General features: G+C 39.1%; 2 protein-coding genes across 5 annotated transcripts; one reads left to right on the top strand and one right to left on the bottom strand.

Moving 5' to 3' along the window:
* Positions 1 to 357: 357 nt before the first annotated feature.
* Positions 358 to 18810, bottom strand: rassf4a (Ras association domain family member 4a). 4 transcript variants are annotated; one of them, XR_005894848.1, is made up of 12 exons: positions 18669 to 18808; positions 12923 to 12991; positions 12720 to 12795; positions 5923 to 6029; positions 5071 to 5141; positions 4171 to 4340; positions 3650 to 3751; positions 3525 to 3576; positions 3266 to 3387; positions 2289 to 2386; positions 1125 to 1248; positions 358 to 594 (listed from the first exon to the last, which is right to left on the bottom strand). XR_005894848.1 is itself a non-coding variant. In XM_041049110.1 (11 exons), the coding sequence occupies exons 2-11, from the start codon at positions 12973 to 12975 to the stop codon at positions 1188 to 1190; spliced, it is 879 nt and encodes a 292-aa protein (XP_040905044.1). In that variant the 5' UTR covers positions 12976 to 12991; positions 18669 to 18810; the 3' UTR covers positions 615 to 1187. The 4 variants fall into 4 exon arrangements, 3 of the variants coding, with proteins under 3 accessions (XP_040905044.1, XP_040905043.1, XP_040905041.1); XM_041049110.1 differs by lacking the exon at positions 358 to 594 and having other exon boundaries at positions 615 to 1248; positions 5956 to 6029; positions 18669 to 18810; XM_041049109.1 differs by lacking the exons at positions 358 to 594; positions 18669 to 18808 and adding an exon at positions 13632 to 13695 and having other exon boundaries at positions 616 to 1248.
* On the top strand, positions 13730 to 15356 carry LOC121189206 (C-X-C motif chemokine 6-like). The gene is made up of 4 exons (XM_041049111.1): positions 13730 to 13869; positions 14052 to 14181; positions 14262 to 14342; positions 14892 to 15356. The coding sequence occupies exons 1-4, from the start codon at positions 13779 to 13781 to the stop codon at positions 15022 to 15024; spliced, it is 435 nt and encodes a 144-aa protein (XP_040905045.1). The 5' UTR covers positions 13730 to 13778; the 3' UTR covers positions 15025 to 15356.
* Positions 18811 to 19803: the final 993 nt, after the last annotated feature.

Raw genomic sequence — 19803 nt, 5'->3', positions numbered from 1 at the left:
AAAAGAATTAAATCTTTGGAAATACATTTACAATTGTTTGTGGTTTATTGGCAATGGCTTTCTAAAGCTGCAGTCTGATGGACTTTCAGTGGTGCAAGTTGTTTCAGTGATTTGATTAAGCTGTTGATAAAGACAGCTATAGGTTATTTGTACAACCAACAAAAACTGAAAATAAAAGAAAAATATAATTTTTACATGTCACTCACATTTGCATGAACACCCCATTAAAGGTGTATCCAATGAAAAACAACATGTTACAGTTTTGTGGGTTTTTTTTGTTGTTGCTGTTTTACCATATATGCTAAAGTTCCTTGAGTACTTTGGCACCCATGACATATGAATAAGAAATCAGTGCCGTTTGCAGCTATATTTATTTTTATTGTTGTAGTTATTATTGTAATATGATCAATCAAATAACAAACATCGTCAGCTGGCTGTAGGTCAGTGTTTAAGGTCAAGGTTGGCCCTCAAAATATTACAACAGTCTTACTGTTTGTGAAACTGTGGGAAAAGGGAACAGCCCTCCTCTCTCAGGATACCCCCATTGTGTAATGTTGATAAGTTCACACACATACACACACACACACACACACAAAACTCATGGGAACAAGCTGGCACAGTGGATCACTCAGAAGAACAATGCTAATCTGCGCTCCAGTCACCATGGAAGTACAGGAAATAATAAAGATGGCTGTTTTCTTTGTGGGAAGTCTGAGCTCAGTATTATGTTTGGTGTCAGCAGAGATCCAGCAGCATTTATAAAGGCCACATTAAAACTGATTTATTACATAAAAAGGTCCAAGTCAGAGAAAACATTACCAAAAACCGAACGTACAAATATCCATCTTTGCAGTAAGAATTTTAATACAAAATGTGAATATAATAATTGCAGAGTTATCAAAACACTTAGTATCGTAATAACATTAACAAAACAGATCATACAAACTGTTGAGATATGTAATTCTAAAAGTAGAAGCACATTGGTGTATGATATGGTTCTATTGCAGCCTTCACTTTTACTCTTTTACCTTTACCTCTACATTCACACTACAGTATCTGGAAATGTTCCCACGGTAAATCAGCAATCATTAGTGTTGCACCCACGCCTTCCCACGCCACTCACTCACACACACACACACACACACACACACACACACACACACACACACACACACACACACACTACTCTACACTGTGTGATCTCTGCCTTCGAGTTGATGCAGAATCATCGACCTCAAAGCACTGTACCTGCAGAGGTGAGAAAACACAGTTAAAGACTCAGATATACTTCAACGCTCACATAAAGGCACTCAAATACACATACAAATACAAATACACACATATGGCAATTTATTTATTTATAGTCATATACAAAAGAACATATGGTCTGAGCAAAAACAGCATGACTAATAAACCTTTTTGGATCTATTACTTTGAAAGATTAGTCCGGTGTTTGTTTTGTCTTATTGTGCTCAAATCCAACTGTAAGACCAAACCAACACCGTTACTTAGTCTCCGTCTTAACCCTGTCTGTGGCTCTCTGCTCCAAGCACCTGCTTTTCTTTCTTTTACTGTTTTTTTTTAAAATAAGATTAACATCTTATGTTACTGCTTAGAATATAAAACTGCTCACAAGATTTAGAGTTTTATTTCTAAAAAAAATGATAAATTAATTTTTAACAAACATTACAGAGGGAAATAGTGAATTTGCTGTTTTCAGCTGTCGAAAAATACAAATTAGCTAGAATCTATGGCAGGAAGGTGTGTGTGGGACTGACTCAAAATAAACTACAGTGTCCATGTTTATAGGTGACAAGAACGTGCCACCCAGGGTGATGCTGTGGCATATTGATGCATTTGCATTTCATGGTATTTCTTGACAAAAGGAACAACATAAAAAAATTACCAGGCTTAGCCTTTGAAGCTGGAAGTTACAATTAGTGTGTACATGGCGTGTACTGGAGTGTGTATGCCTTTGCGTTTAAAAAAAATGGATCATGTATTTGAGTGGTGAACATGACATGCACAAACATACAGAAAAACACCATGTCAGGGTTACAAGGCTGAGACCTCAGTCATGAGTTAAATGGTTACACAATCTTGCCAACAGTGAGTGATGAATGTTTCACACAAACACTGTCCTCATTGAAGAGCAGCGGCCTTGTTTTGTTTATGTAATACTGGCAGGAGACATAGATATTGGCTTCACTTAACGAAGTAGATGTACCATTAAAGAAGGTTTTGTCAGGACTGGAGCTAGTTTTGCAACTCCGAGATTCTTGACTTACTTTTTGGTCAGTTTGCTTATCTCGCGCTCTTCTTCCTCTTTAAGTTTCTCCACAAAGCTGTCTAAAACAGGGATCTCAAACTTTATGTACTGGGCAACCTGGGGAAAAAAAGATTCAAACATATCAGCCAGAGTGAGCTACAAGTCTGTGACTTTCACACATATTTCACATATTTTCTCTGTCCATATTTTATTGAAAATAAAAATAAAATACTAAAGGATGGACTGAGCTGACTGTCTGCAACACAAGATGATCCTTTCCAACAGGGGGTAAAACACAGTAGGACAGTTCTAACTACTATGTTAAAGGGTGAGTTCACCACAATCACAACAAACAACCAAAAACACACATTTTTTTTCATTATAAAAAAGAAGTTTGAAATTACATTTTAAATGCATGAACATCTGTTCCCATAAACAGTTTCCTGGACCACAAAACACACTATATTATGTGTATAGTCTTTGTAAGTACTTTATTTTCAGTGCAAAGTTGTTCCACCAAAAACAGTTGTGGTCAAATTTAATCTTTTAATTTTAGTCACCTCCATTGTGTTGGAGTCACAACAGAAATTATAGGTAGATATTTCAAATCCTGGACGAATCAAACCAAAACTATAGTTAAATACCACTAGAAGTTGATCAGATTTTTTTTTGAATGATCTGACCCTTTCACTGAGTTGACATATATGAGAGCGATTTCAAACACTGATGATCCAGAAAACTTCACCAGCAACAATCTGGTTTTATTTATTACTCAGTGCAGTCACAGCATTCATTTGGTCTTCTTAGCCTATTGTTACATTAGTCCCAAAACAGGATATCTTTCCTAAGCTTTCTAAATTTAACCCAAATGTCTATCACTGGTCCATTGTATCCATGTGTGTCTATGTTGAGAACTACACACAAAAAGAAAAGGGGTCACTTATCGTGAACAAGATGAGAAGACAGAGAGAGTAGAGGCAGAAGGCCCAGACTCACATCATACGTGACTTCCTCTCCCAGGTCGGCCTCCATGATGAAGATCTTGGAAATTTTCTCACAGGGTCCATAAAGCACACGAGCCACCAGTGGGTATTCACCGTCCCTCAGGCGGGTCCTCTCTGCAAGGTCACAGACAAAGAAAGCAACTGACCACAAACACACACACATATATATATATATATATACACACACACACACACACACACAGAACCACAACATTTCTAGAGACAAAACTAGAATGAAATACGTGACTTACCACCAGACTCATGCACCATATATAGGACAAACTCTTCAGAATTATTCTCCACCTTAAAAGACACAAATACAGATTATTTCTAGTTGTAAGTTTTACTGAAATGCCACCACTGTCTCACTGCTTACCCTAAACTTATGTAGCAGCAGGTTGAGGACTTGTGCAGTTGTCATGGAGCTGTTTACTCGTACGTTAGTGACCGAACCATAGGCTGGAGTAAACACAGACGTCTGCAGGCAAGAGAAACACACAGAAAAAAATGTTTCATTGAAAGGACACAAGGTATTAGAAATTTCATCAAGACTTGTGGCTTCTTGATATGAGCAGTGATTCCTGGACTTGAACACCTTGAACATTTTGAACCGGAAATCTAAAACTTAAAGGAAATCCCTCAGTCTGCAGCTGGAATGAGTTCAGTAAGAAAACACACACAGTTTACTGCGGAGAAACTGATGAAGGAACTTAGTGTAACCTTGTATTTTGTGGCACATTAATGAAATCAGGCCACAGCAGGCTATTGTGGAGCACAAGTGCAGGCACACCCGCACAGGAAACCACTGCCCCTCTGCACCTGGAGATGTGTCAGCAAAGGGATACATTAATGTGTGTGCTTGTGTGTGTGTGTATGTGTGTGTTCTGTTTGTTGTACCTTGTGGTTGTAGAAGTGTCCGTTGATTGAGAACCTGTGTGTGCGCAAGCGCTGCAGGTCTCTGGCAGTGTGTGTCTTTGACCTCCTTTGAACCCGCATAAAGGAAGCATCACTCCTGGTCCTCAGCAGCTGAGGAGACTCTTCTTCCTCCTGACCACCCACATCACCACCTCAGGGATGCACGTAAACAAAAACACACCCCTCTTAAGCATCAGATGGTGCTTGTTTTTATTTAGGTAAGATTTAACTTTAGAGAAAGAAGTTAAAAGAATCAAAAATAGTTTGATTCAATAAGTCAAACACATTTTAAGCAACTGTATCAATTACTTTAGATTATTTTTTTTTCAAAGAACAAAACTTTATTTCTTTTGCTTTCAAATTAAGATCTGTGTAAGTTAGTGTAAGTTAAATAAAAATACCAAACCATTTCTAACAAGCTGTGAGAGTTCAGTGTTTCTATCAGAATTTCAAATCTTCTCAGACAGCATTAAGATCATCATGTGACAAAACCCAAAACAATGATATCGGTCAGCAGAGTGGGGGGTGGGGGGGCACATAAAATCTGTGCAAAGAAAACACAAATGCCCTCAGTTGACTGTCTGTGGTCAAGAGGGACCCTGTGAAATGTCAGCAGTCAACAAAACTGCTACAAAAGGCGAACATCAGACCCATGACCATGACTAAGTTGCCTAACCCTGGTCGGTGGTAGTGCTGGTGATCTGATCTCGATGGCATCTCAAGATAATCTGCGCTCAACACGTGAGCCAACCTTTCCACTGGAAACGCTGAATGAAGCACTTGTGGAGCTCTAATCTGTTTCAGCATGTGTGTGTAATCTACCTTAATCCAGAGTGTGTGTGTGAGAGTGTGTGACAATGACTGCACGTGTAAGTTACTCACCTGCTGGTGCAGTTTCTCTGCCCAGTGAATTATTGTTAGACTCCGCGGAAGCCACAGAAGATCTGTCGTTTCTATAGAAAGAGGGAAAGGAAAAATATGCTCAGTGTTTGCTGACAACGCAAGTTTACAATAAGTCCAGTGACTGGCCTTTTTTCATAACTTTCAGTCATTTTCATGTAAGGTACAAGACAAGGAAGTGAGGACGATAACTTAAATCTCCTCCTCAATACCCTTCTGACTATTTTTCATTAAGCCTATTTACATCCACTACGACTACAGTTCCAGCTAATGATTATTTTCGTTACTGCTGCCAATTATTTTCTTGGTCAATGTATTAATCATTTTGGACATAAAATGTACGAAAATAGTGAAAAGACATATACACGTATACACGTATACACATAAACACACAACTTATTATCATATATGACTAAGAAAAGCATCACATCCAGTGAGTATTTTGGACGTTTAAAATGTATTTTCATTGCAAGTAGAAAAATACTGTATGTAGCTTCTGAATGTCATTCCTTAATGTCTTTTTTCTTTTTTTTTTAGATTTCATTCACTACCTCTTTAGACTGTTTCTTGTGTGGCTGTAAATGTCCCTTTGGAGACTGATTAAGTCTTTATCTCTTCTTTCATCTTATCTTAAATCCAAAAATATTGGAAAATAATAAAATTCACCAAACCTTAACTCAGGTGGAGTCTACAAAGGAGTTTCCCCAGTTTGCTCTATTAGGTAATACAGGGTGGGGTTGGAGTTTTAAAGAGTGTGTCTCTCTCTGCTATTGTGTGAGTCCCTGTTAACATTGCTGGCCCATCTGTGTGTCAGTCTGGACAAGGTTGTTGTACCGGTTGAGACGGAATCTTTCATTGTCATCGTACATCTGAAGTCTGATTGGTCGACGTAGACCCCAGTAGATGTTCAGCAACCCCTCGAGGATGAGCTCTCCATCGTCCTACACACACAGACACAGAGAAACAAAAACACGCATATAACAATAATAATCAGCAGCCATGGTCAGAGGGGATATCCTGCTGGCCGTCCGCCATAGTGGCTCAATATCAGGTGTACGTGCAGGAACAGTCGCTCGCAGCTACAGGGTGAACCCTCTCATCTTGGAGAAAACCCGTAAGGTCTGACCCACCCTTTTCTACACAGGACGAGGGTGAAGTCACGTCTGAAAAGGCAGCAATAATGAGAACAGAGCCACGGGTGCTCTGGGTCACGTACACGCAGGGGAAGGTGTTTTGATTTCACAAAACTGAAACTCTAAAATTAGAAGAAAATGGTCACACTGCTCTGTAAGTTTTTTGCGAGCAGAGAAAAAAAAAAACAGCGTCACACTGTTTTGGATTGTTGGCTTTTAAATGTAAAACGAAAACAAAGTGTCCAAAAGTTTGGGGACCACTTTCCCGGGTCACTACTTTTGTCAGTTAGTGTGTTGCATCATTATCATTCATAATACAATGAAGATATTTTAAACAAGATTCCACTGATGGAAAAATCTATGATTCATTTTTTTTTTACCAAAGTGATAAAGATAAAAGTTAGAGAGGGAACAATTCACTGATGTGATTCTTAGATGTTGGTCTGATTAGCTGACACACGTGTTGTTACCCTGTATCATTTTTTTTATTAAAGTAAGTTTAATTGCAAACACGTGTATGTAAAAATATCTATCTGGAGAAAGTATTATAAAAGTGTTATAAAAGTGTTAATCATGATAACTTTGATTAGGGCTGTGGAATATATATTTTATTTGGGATATGTATGTTGTGTGTTTACAGGTGTATATATACATACTGTACATCGTATAGATGTCACATCCAGCTCCTGAGTCAGGTCCTGTTTGTCTGTGTGTTCCTCAATACCAGTTTAGTTAGTTTCCTGTTTTACTTTGAAATTGCTAACCCCTTTGTTTTTTTTGTAGATTCACTTCTTGTCCTGTGTTTCCCACACTGTGTTTGTAATTACCTGCCCCGCCCCTAATGTGTTTCACCTGTGTCTTATTGTTTCCCCGCCTCCTAGTCTATTTAAGTCTTGCCCTCTGCTTTGTTCTCTGCCAGATCGTCTTTATCTGTTTAGTCAAGCTTTCTAGCATTAGCTCCTTGTGTTTCTCCCTGTGTGATTTGACCTGGTTTGTCTTGTTACGGTTTTTCCCTTTGCCTCACGACTTTGATACCTCTGCCTGATTTTGGACTGACTTTCTGTGTACCGACCCTGTTTGGATTAAAGACCTGCTCTTTGCCCCTCATTCCTGTGTACTTGAGTCGGGCATTTGAGTCCCCTTCAGAGCCCTCATCCGTTTGACAATAGATTTAATGTTTGATCCTACACCATCAAGAGCCATTAGGATGTGAGAGTTTGTTTGTTAAGATGTACCAAAATACAAACATTTGGACTCACACTGCTCAGATAAATGGTGATGGTTATTTGTGAACAATATGTCTGAAGGCAGAAGAACAAAACATCACGCTCAACCACAAACAAAGGGAGAGAGAGAGCTACGCAGTGAAAGTAACCAAGGAATCCAAAAAGCCCAAAAAAAGGTACAAAATGATGAACGTTTTGATCCATTTGTCTGACAGAAACTGCCCGTAACTGAGGAAAACTTATCAAAACATTTATTTTGGAAGCAGGCAAAACTGCACAAATTCAAATTTAAGCAGACATCCTTTAAAGTCTGCCACACTGAAGACACTCAAATAGTGAAAGCACTTCTCATTAGGATCACAGATTTCTCAAAGAGCCACATGATTTGTTGGTGTTTACACACAAGCAGCTTATAAAGTTAAACGAATTCATCATGCTGTCTTGGCCTCTAAATGCAAGGTTTTCATGTTTACAGACTGTTAATGGTTTAATTTTCATGGACAACTTGTGGCTAACATATTTGTTATGTCACAGTTGTGCATCAGCGGGATCAAAAGGAGGCCTGACAGTGAGAAAAGTGCAAACTGCTGAAAGGATAATACTACCAGAAATGAATGCACTCACTTTTTAGATGAAAAACAATCATTTTAATGTGTCATTAAATGTATGTAAATGTCAGAGGAAGGAGAGAAGAAGCAGAAAGTGTCAGATTGCTCCCAGTGCTTCATTGTTTCTGGAACATAAACATTCAAAGCAGCTGCACCACTGAACCTCGCTAACCCGCCACTCCTGAGTTTCCTGAACAGGCATGAACACACCCTCACAAACACACACACCACACACACACACAAATACACACAGATGCGAGTAAGGTCAGCAGAGCTATTTTTGGAAGTAGCGGCTAATCACTCTGCTGCAGTGTGCCTCTATAAAGGCTGGATATGTGCTCTGGTCCAGTCATACTCAACTGAGCAGACCAGAGACCACATCGTTTCACTCTGCGTGTCAGACATATAACTCAAGCATCGAAGGTAAGAGTGCTTCTTCTTTTTCTTTTTTAAATTGTCAGCTATTCTTTATTATAACTCAGCCATTTCTGCAAACTGATTTCAATGGAATTGCAGCAACTTTACATATTTTCTCATTACAAAACAGAGAATGAATGTTACTGAAGTCTGTAGACAAAGAGCCACTAACAATAGCTAACAATTTTATTTTTCTTCTCCCAATGCAGCATGAAACGCAGGCGGCTGTTGCTTTCCCTGCCTCTCTTACCCACCATCACTGAGACGCTTGAGGACTCGCCTGTCCATTCCTCATCCTCCCAGTCTACCCAGAGCTCCCAGTCTCTAGAGGAATACATGACCAGTATTCAGGCCCTCGCCCGCCCTGTTGAAGCCCTGAGCTGTGGCCCAGTCAGACTTCAAAGGTCCCCCAGGCTCCGGCAGTTCTCAAAGGCTCAGATGAAACTCTCTGTCTCAGCCTCACTTCCTCGCGGGTCTCCCCGCACACTAAGGACTTCCAGACCTTCCAGTCTGGGCCTAAACAGCACAGAGGATTTTTCTCTCAAGATGAACAGAGAACGGGACTGCAGGGGCAAAGACCCCGTAGACTGGCTGTTTGGACAGATAAGGACTTGAAGAGAGACGTTGTTGTGGGAAGTCCTGTAGGAACTTTGGAGTATTTCATAATCAAACAAGGCTGGAAGAACCTGCTCTTTTTATGAAGGTTAAAACTCTGTGACGTATGATGGAACTTATTATGATGGCTGAACAGGGAAAAAATCACCAAATGGCTCTCGAGAAAAGCGAAGATCTATTTATTTCTAAGCACTGAGGACTCAAGTCTACATGTTTACATTGTTTAATATTTTGTAAAGATGTAAAGGATATAGTTTGAAATAAAATACTAAAATAGTCATGAAAATGTCTATTGTTTGCTGTTTCTAAAGTTACTCCACCAAAAAGCTGAAGATTGTGAAATCTCCTCCAAAGCATTTATCAAGCAAAGTGAAAATGCCAAACATTTTCTGGTTCCAGCTTTTCAGATATGTAAACTGAATCTCTTTGCTTGTGTGAAGACATTACCTTGGGAAACTTGACAGACATTTTTACTATTTTCTGACATTTTAGAGATTTAATGATTAACAAATAAAAAATAATCAATAGATTATGTGATAGTAAAAATATATTTTTTAGTGGCAACCCTAGTTGAAATGCTACTGCCAGTTGCATTTAGAGCTGCAATTTAATGCTGCTATCCATATATTTTAACTCTATCACATTTCAGAGGGAATTTTATTTACTTCACTACATTTAAAAATTAGAGTTACATTAGACTGATAATACTAAATTTAATAAAAAAAATAACCTGCTTTAACTTTGAAGTGATTAATCAAATGCAATCAATAAATATAATCCAATAATATACAGTATTCGGTTCTGAGATGGTCATTCTGAAGAAGAAGACTTTTATTTTTGGTGGTAATACTTTTATACTTTTACATTGTGTAGAAGGGAAACAAAAGTAAGACAAGTGTGAGTGTGAATGTGAGTCACTTGTGTCTAGTGATTAGTGATTAGTTTTTGCTAATCTAAAAAAGAAATAAACCCGGCATGCCACTGCCTTCTAGTGGTAACAGACGGTGCTGCAACAGTGGCTTTGTAAGCTGAAAAGTGCTTGACAAGGCCACTAGAGTGAGCTGCACCCACACAAACTGATCTCTGGTTACAGACAAGCACAGGCAAAAACATTTCATCAGTCCTGTGTTTGTTTTGTATGGACTCAGATCAAACCTTCTTGTGACTATACCGCATTATAATCTGACATGTAGACATTCCTCCAATAATAAGACCAAAATTTACAGCCCTTTCAGCACATATCCACCATGCTGAAGTGCTCTTAAGCAAGACCGTGACTCAGTACTGGCTCCAGCAAAGGTGCTGCTCTGCAGTCTGAGCAGTGAAAGGAGAATATGCCTCCAGCAATCAGCATCATCTACATTACTACTGATAATGCTGCTGTACTCTAAGGAGGCATCCATGACTAACATGCAGCACCTGACTACATGTCCAGAATGATCATCATGTAATCTTAAAACGACCCAAACAGCATACCGTTTCCAACCGCCTTTTCCCACACAGAACCGGTTTGCATTGAACAATCATCTAACAATACAGACAAATGCCCAGACATGTCAGATATATATGATCACAGTAAACCTGTGTGGGCTGGTGGCACAAGTCTGCTGATATTTATCAAATCTCATTCACACGGTCACCATATTCTCTAGAAATTCACATTATGGGTTTGCCATATTTGGTCTGAGGCCAGCTTCCAGCCTTCTGTCCCTCACTTCCGCGAAATATTTAATGAGTCAGTCTTGACTAATCTCATTCCATGTTGTTCATGAAGTTAAGCAGCTCTAGCAATGTGACCATATCTTGTCATGTAAAATAAAGTTGAGACCGAAAGTTTATTCACATTTCGTAGCTGTTCTGGAGCTTTTCAGTTCTATCACACAGTCTTCAAACTGAATTTGACAGCTACTGAATAGATGCTGTGTTGACACTGTGTTGTTTTGTTCACTGCTGTTTCCAAGGTCAAAAATGCACTTTCAATTTCAGAATAAAAAAAACAAAGTTTTTGCAACTTAAAATTTTATGTTTTAACGTGGCTTAAAGTGGTTCTTTAAAACCACTACCAACAGAATTTATTGATACATTTCATCATTCTTGTAAACCACAAAATGCTTCTTTTTCATTTTTTTTTTTCAGCAGGTGAAGTTTCACAGTACAATCTGAACAGTGGAACAAGAACAAACTTGATTTTTCCATCTACAACTGAATAGTTATTCATCAGGATGGAATTTCACATCACCCAGATAATCTGACTGTGCTGGTATGGCTTTGCAGGTGAAGTTAAAATAAATGTTTTGCCAGTGCTGTTTGTCTCAGTATTTGTTTGCCAGTAACATTGTTATAACTGGGCACAACATTTTTATATAATATATATGGCTAAAAAACTGCTATGACACTGTCGTACAGCTAATATTTGATTAGCAATAAAGCAAATATATTATTCCTGAAAAAATACTATTAGAAAGAACAGATCACATAAAGTTAGCTTATATGAGTGAGTTGTTTTCCTGTTGTAACACAGAAAGCAACATATACTGTAGAATCACCAGTTTTCACTGCACTAGTCTCTTTTTATAACTATGACAATTAATAAAGTAATAAATATTTAAATAAGTCTGGACTGGATCTGTTTGGCTATTAGTGAGGGGACATGTTCTGGTTGAATTACAAAGTGACTTTCATTTTCAGCAAAGCTACCAAAAAAAAAAAAAAAAAAAAAAGAGTCAAAATAGCACATTAAAGGATCAGATGACCTAATAAAAAGTTCCAGCACTGTAATGCAATGTGTTGAGTCATTGTGGATCATGATGAGTTCTGTTTAAATTCTTTTCATCAGATAATAATGTTCACCCTTTTAAGAGGTTCAAGCTACTGTATCCAGATTTTTGGTTGAAGTTAAGACAATATTATATCACTGGTGCCTCTGTTATAAATGTGTATATTGCATGTGTCCACATCAGGTCTGCGAATTTGGGGGACTTTCCCAGACAATGTAGTGAGTCTGGGTGGGGGGACAAAAAAGACGGACAGGTCATAACCACCGTGCCCACACACACACACACACACACACACACACACACACACACACACACACACACACACACACACACACACACACACACACACACAATGTCCCTTATTCAAAAACGTGCATGTGAACACAAAGGGAAACTCCCAACCACGAAATCAGAGGTTATCAACAAATAACCAAACTCTTACAAACAGCTTTACCAACAAACCACAACAGCAAACATTAACAGTGAAAATGCTTTGCTAAGCAGTGAGAGTATAGGACTGAAATGTGTGACCTCCTCCCTCCTTCCATTTTCATTTTCCTTCTGGAGGTACGTGGGGGCTTTTTGTGGTTTTTCCAGCTGTGTGGCATGTTGGAAAAGGAGCCAGGAATTGCAGATTTGAACCGAATTCAGAACAGTCACTACAATGGAGGCTTATTTGGTTTCAGGGTTTTCATCCTCATTAACTGCTTGAGAATGAAACAGGTTCCTGCGTTGGTATGTGTGCAACACACCCACACACACACTGAGATATTATCAATAGCTCTCACTGTTTACACTTTTATTATCAGCTCCATCTCCTGTCAGGTGAATTGTCAGCAGCTGAGTGTTTCTTACCTCACGAGTCCTCAGCTGGAAGCTTTTCCCTTCATGGTAACAATTATAGGTTTTCAGTAGAGACAAGATGTCAGACCTGAACATGAACACAACACCGCAAAGAAAAGATAAAGTTTAATATATGCACTCTCCATTGTGTTTTTACTTCATTGTATCACTTCATTACTGACTTACTGTCCAGTGAGAGAACTAAAAGGACTTACTTTGGTATATGTTTCTCTTCATTGAGCTTCACGTACGTCTGATGCTCACCCATTCTGTCTGGAGTGCAGCTGTGGCAGAGAAACAAACATTAAAACTGACAGCTGACATAAAGATTGCATTATCTCATTATATGACTGAGTCTATATAAATGCTATACACAAATAACATCTATTATTCTCAGAGTGAAAATTCCTGCGAGCACGTGCTTTTCAAAGATGGACAACCTCACAGAAACATTTAACAAAACCAATAAATATAAAACATGCACATCAATTCAACACACTCCCTGTGTTTCATTTTGATTTAATTTGCGGATTGTAAAGGTTTATGACACCATCAAACTAGTGGCTCTTGTGGTAAAAGAAGGGACAGAGAATTAGGAGAAATCACATGGTGTTATTGACACAGAGCCAGCAAACTGGTACAAGTAACATTACTGTGGCAAAGCTTAACAAAGCCTGGAAATGATCACTGCCCTCATGTCTCATCCAAGGATAGCTCCTGCTTCCGTGTACAGCTTCTTATAAACAAATACCTTACACTTTATAAATGGTAAGAAACACCTCAATTATCTCTCTGTCACAGCTATTTCAAAAAACAACCAGTTTGCAAACACCACTGTGTTTTTTTCTAATAATTTCAGTGCAGGATATGAAATAGAGAAACTCATTAATTACTGTGTCCATCAGGGTGTTTTCCCTGACATACTTGGAGTAGTAGTGTCCCTGATCCCTGCATTGTAAATCCTGTGTCCTGATATTTCAGATGTCAGAGGATAAGTGCCTTTGGGAATTTCCTGGTTTGGAAAACCCAGAAAGCTCGTGCGGGGGAGGAGCATGAGTATAAAACAGCAGCATGGCTCAGAGGCTCAGAGTCAATGTGCAGTTCGACTCCAAAATGAAGCCCTATCCCCAGTTTGTGAGCCTCTGGTTTGTACTCATCGCAGGTAAGAATCTGTGCTTATATCTGTGTATTTTTCTTAGATAAGATCGGAATACAGAAAAAATGTGAACTGTTGCTTTATTTTAACAAAACTGTCTGAATATGTGAATTTGCAGTAACTGTATCCCTGCTCATGTTGCACTGTATGGAATTAACCTGTAATCTTGTTACTGTGTGTGTGTGCAGTGAGAGAGCTGGACAGCACGTTTGTCCCAGGAAGATGTATGTGTCCAAACTCTGAACTTGGTGTCAGGGGGAAACTGAAAGAGCTCCTAGTCTTCCAAAAAAGCCCTAGCTGCAACAAAGTCACTGTAATGTGAGTACCAGATCCTGCAGATGAACATATTCATGCATAGCAGCCAGATGAATGTGACTAAATGTGTGGATGTTTTTCAGAGTGACACTGAGCAACAATGACAAAGTGTGTCTGAATCCAGAGGCACAAATGGGAAGACAACTAGTTCGCTGCTGGAATAGGTGAGAGCCTTGATCGATGAAACTTAACTATTATTAAACTAATAGTCACACAGTTATTAAGGGCATGCACAGTAAACCTTGTCTTTGTTGGGTTTTCGTAAGCATAAGGAATACTAAAGAAAGGATCATGTAATATGTCAGTTTTGGTTAAAAAATTAAATACGTAAATGACCTTTCCCCACAACAACAATAATATGAAATATTCTTACTACACAACAGATCACAGAATATTTAAGTACTATTTGGTTATAGAGTGGTTACACCCATATTCATATTTCCCATAAACCACAGTCAACAGTATCTTATTTGTTGCCAAGCCAATTCTTATATTAATAAAGCACCTAGTTGTGCAGCTTCTTGATCAAATTTGCAATTTTTCATGCTTTTCTTTCTTAGTGTTCATGATGGCTTTTCATACACAAGCTATTAATACCACTGCACACACAAAATCATGTTTCACATAGATCTAACATGCATGATGTTTTGTATTGGTCCCATTCCCAGCTCTACTTCCATACTAATGTGTGAACTTCTGCCTATGTTTTCTAGAGTTCATAGGTTGGGTCGCAATCCAAAATTGTGCCTAACTAGGAGGAGGAAAGGGAGAGCAGGTCCGAGTCAGCAGTCTCGACAGAGGAACCGGGGCCGCAACATGAAAGCCTCATCTTCAAGCTCCCTATAGTCGACCAGCCTGACAAATGAAACAAAGCTACTCCATGGAGAGAAGTGTGTACGAACTGTGGACATCAAGCTCCCCATCAAGCTTTTTTTATTTTTTATTGTTTTGCAAATGACTGATGCAGTGTCGAAAACTAAGCCCTGGAGGCTTGTTGTTATAAATGTTAACAGTGTTAGCTTTAAAACACTATCAAAAAGTCAATATTGTTTTTCTATGTAGTTCTGTGTGTGCCGCTGGATAAGCTACCTTAACACTTAGTTATTTATTTTATATTAATGTTGACATTTTTCATACATTTTGATTTACTTCTTTTAAATAAATACATCTGAATAATATTGTGGCCTTGTGTGCGATTTATTGTTGTGGAAGGATGTGGAAGAGGATTACTTCCCTGGCAGGATATGAGAGGTCACTTAACCCACGGTCTCAGCTTTAGTTAATAAACTACAGGATGTGAGTCAGCGACAGGCACAAAAAAACACATCTCACTGAAAACATCTGCACAAACATCTCAAAGCTATGACAGGAGCTACTGGTGTGTTGTATTACAATCTGAATGTAATTTACACAAATTTACACAGGTGACCACTTAATGCAGCATTTTGAGCATTTTGAAAAGCACAAGTAATTGTGCATATAGTATCACAGGTTGTAATGTTTTACAGTTCTGTAGATTACTGTCTGGACTTGCACAACAGACACTGAAACATCCAGGTGATCAGGGTGTGGACAGCTGAAAGTGAGTGTTTATGGCAGCTAATGATCAGGCTTCCCGCCAGCTCTGAGGTTTCTTGTAAAGCACGTGACAGGATAGATCTCAGTGGTGCTGTAAGAGAGAAGACACACAAACGCTCATTGTTGTCTTACATTAGTTATGAGGACACTCACTGACATAACTTATTCCCTAGCCCCTTACCCAAACCTAAACCATCACAACTAAATGCCAAACCCCAACCCTTACCCTAAACCTACTTTTAACTTGAACCCTAAAACCAAGACTTAACCCTCAAACAGTCGTTTAAACTTGTGGGATCCAGGATTTTTGTTACCCACAAAGCTGTGGGACCCCTCAAAAATATCATATTACACAAATGTAGCAGGCTCCCGGTTTTCGGTCCCCACAAATACAATAAAACAAGATCAGACACCAACCGCACCACTAACCGAGGTGTGTGCCAACTTGGTTCTTTCCCACCTATTGGAATTAATATCAAAACAGTCATGTGATAACAGCACATAGTTTCGGAATGGAAAGTGAAAGTAAACAGCTCAACAAGGTCGCCTTTGTCGCAGGCACAGCCCACAGATTACAGATGAATGCAGTGAAAGTATTTGTGTGTCTTTAAAGTGAAACTTCAAAGACAATGCTGTTATTGGATGAGATGCAACCAACTGAAACTCCTTTAAAACTTGGTGAAAATAAACACACTTATTCAAGCACTTCCCAAGTATCATTACATTTATGTGACGGCTGCAGTTACTTGCTGAATTGTTCAATAATAAACTACACAACAGAATATCACATATTAAAAAATAGCTGTGCAATGTATCAATAATAACACAATAACAAATATAAAAACACAAAGAGACACTGGACACTGGAAAGGGCTAATCTGTTCCCATAATTAATATTTTTACTTTTGATTTACAACCCAAACCTCAACATTAACTACCAGGTATTTGCTTCAACCTTTCTGTAGTGCACTACAAATCTACCCACAATGCAACGGTAACCACATTCTTCAATGTACACTGACAGCTGATTCATTAACAGCTCATAGTAGTGTGTTAATGAATGAGGTGTCATTTGCGTTATCTAAAGTAAAAATGTGTAATGTGATTTTGGGTTTTAGGTCATAGGTCTGAGTTTTTTTTTAAGGAATTGTATTATAGTTTTATATTTATACAACATGAAAAAAATGTCTTGTTCAAATGCAAGAACATGCTCTCTTTTATCTAATATAACATAATATTACATATTGTAGATTATACTTTGAGCATACACTGAGTTATATATTTGAACACCTGACCCTAAAATACCAACCACTGCAGCCACTTAACCATGACAGTGGTGTTACAATGGCACCACCTGGTGTCTAAAGTATGATGTATACAGAACTCCACGGACGTCTTCATCCAGTGAAGCAGCACTGGCACTTTCTTACTCACCCATTAAGACCCATTAGGCAGCTCAAAGAGACATTGTTATATTGTTTCAGATTTAAAGGGACTGTGGTTTCAATTCACACTGACAACACCTGCAGGGACAGAGCTGGCAAGGATACTGGACAGCTTTAATGAAGTCGTTACTCTTGGTTGGGACTCTCAGTACTTTCTGAGATGATTCATAGAGTTGCAGTGTATCATTTGGCCACATGATAAAGGAGGTGATTCTTTTGCATTTCTCGCAGCTGAAACAGAAGTTTGTTAGAAAAAAAAAAAACAGAAGAAAAAATGCTTGCATGAGCAGTGGTAGTCACCACAAAAACCAGGAAACAAGACTGCCCAGTACTGACCACACAGCTGTCTGACTAGGAAGTGATCTCTGGGAAGTGAGGTGCAAATTCAGCTAAACAATGTGCAAGAAAAATGGAGACAAGAGTCACTTGGATTTCTGTCACATTGCTGCTCCTCTTATTATTCTTGTGCAGCCGAGGATTAAAATCCAAATCCAAACTTCTAATGGACTCATTCATCACCTACATGAAATCCAACAATGTTTATGTTAATTACTGAGGCAATAGCTCTATCTGTCACCCCTCCTTTAATGATCTCTGCCCACCTCTACTTTCATCCAAGGAAAGTGCTGACAAAGTGGGTGCATAATGGGATGGTCAGTCTATCTCTCATACATATTTATACATAATAATGGGTGTATAAATCTTCCATAACTTAAAGGATTCCTGTCTGTCGCCATTAAAATGAATTATTCACCCGCTGCACATGGCTTCACAGAAGATGGGCCAAAGGCTTGGAGCTGTGCAAAGAAAACAGGGGTCACTTTATAGGATGATGCTGAGATTTTGGTGAATTTACATAATCTGTCTCTTCTCCTTCCTCCTCTTCTCTTGTGACTAAACCAAGCACCTACCTCTGTGTGTCAGCCCCCTCGGTGGACAAAGAACCTTCATTGCAGGTCTGCTAATTGGTTTGATCATCGCGAGATTCGTATCCAATTATCGCACCTACAGTGCCAGCTGCGCCCGAAGACAATCCATCCCAACGCGCAAAATGTCCAGGGGAGCTCCAAATTACGCACACGATGCCCATTTTGGCAAAAAACAACAACAAAAAAAACCCTCTCACCTACAAAAGTCTAAAATTTCGAGACAAACGCTAACTGGAGAGAGACATTTCTCAGCTGATCACTTGGTGAAGAATGATCTATTTCAACTGCAGCCATCACTATGATAAACGTCTGGTTTTAGTAAAGGAATAAAACAGAAAGAGGAAAGTTTTTTACACCAGACACCGCAGTATTAATATTCCTCAATGCAAAATAAACCTGTTTTTGTAAATACCCTGCAACCAACTTCTGAACGGCCCTTATAATTGTTATTTTCATGATTGCATAGATACAGTTCCTTCCCTCCAGATCTATTCTTATAAAACATATCCTGCAGTAAATTTGATCTGTTTGTTCTTACCATAGCAGAGAGCGTCCTCCGTCTTCTTCCGTACTACAGCGATGTATCCCGCTTATCGTTGGTTATCTTCATGCTTCCCTGGCCGTGCGGCATTCAGAGCTGGAGGATAGAACTGACAACAGGGTGATCCAATAGACGGCGCGCACAGACACGCCTCAGCCAATCAGCATTAAGAATGAGCCAACAGACTCAGGGTTGCATACCTCTCTCCTCCTGATCAAGGTGGCTCTGAGTGCACTACTTGAGTCTCATTAATCATACCAGTCAAATTCTGGTCTTTGAGGACAAAAATCAGTTCAAAGGACCATTAGACAAAATTTATTTTTTAACGTGTTGTTATTTTGACCTGTAATCTTCTGGAAATCTTTTTTAAATTACGGACCAATAGGCGTGATTCTTACTTTTCGTGTTTTTATCCTGTATCGTGCTTGTTTTGTCATTTCAACAAGTGTGTTATATGTACATTCTGTCTGACAGAATCAAAGCACTAAAGCACCAGCCCTGCTTTTTCCAGCTCAGCAGTAAAGGAAGAAGTCCCTGTGACCTGTTAAGATTTACTTCACCCATCCTGTTTTTGAGCCTGGATCTACCATCTAGGAAACTATTGTAGGGTGGAAACACAAACTGTAGGAAGTCTCTCTCTCCCCCCTTCTCTCTCTCTCTCTCTCTCTCTCTGCCCATCTGAATAGGATTTATGATTTAACATGCACAGAGGAAGTCAGTTGTTCCAGCAGCTGAATAACTTCCCTCACAGAGAACAGCTCATTCTAGAGGATATGGGTATAAAAAAGTTAGTGGAACATTTATGGAAGTGGACTGGAAATACTGACGCTCTTTTCCTCCCTTCTGTTTAATATTGGGTCACTCAGCTGCTAATTGACCAGATATCCTTGTGAGAAGCACAATGCTGCCCTGATTATGGCCCGATGAGCGGCCTCAACAAACTCTGGACAAAGACTCCCTGTTCTCTCCATAAAACGTCTCTTCCCTCCTGACCGGGCTCACATGTCATGGCTTTGATATAGCAGAAAAAAAAACATGTTTTAAAAAGGTTGAAAGAATGAATGACACCATGTAGCTGCTGGGGATGTAGTTTGTGTCTAATATGGAGAATAACCCAGTTGTTTCACCCACG

The sequence above is a fragment of the Toxotes jaculatrix genome, chromosome 11 (genome assembly GCF_017976425.1).
Source record: "Toxotes jaculatrix isolate fToxJac2 chromosome 11, fToxJac2.pri, whole genome shotgun sequence".
NCBI classification, from domain to species: domain Eukaryota; kingdom Metazoa; phylum Chordata; class Actinopteri; family Toxotidae; genus Toxotes; species Toxotes jaculatrix.
The sequence above is the reverse complement of the archived record's forward strand: the minus strand, read 5'-3'. Positions and strand labels throughout refer to the sequence as shown.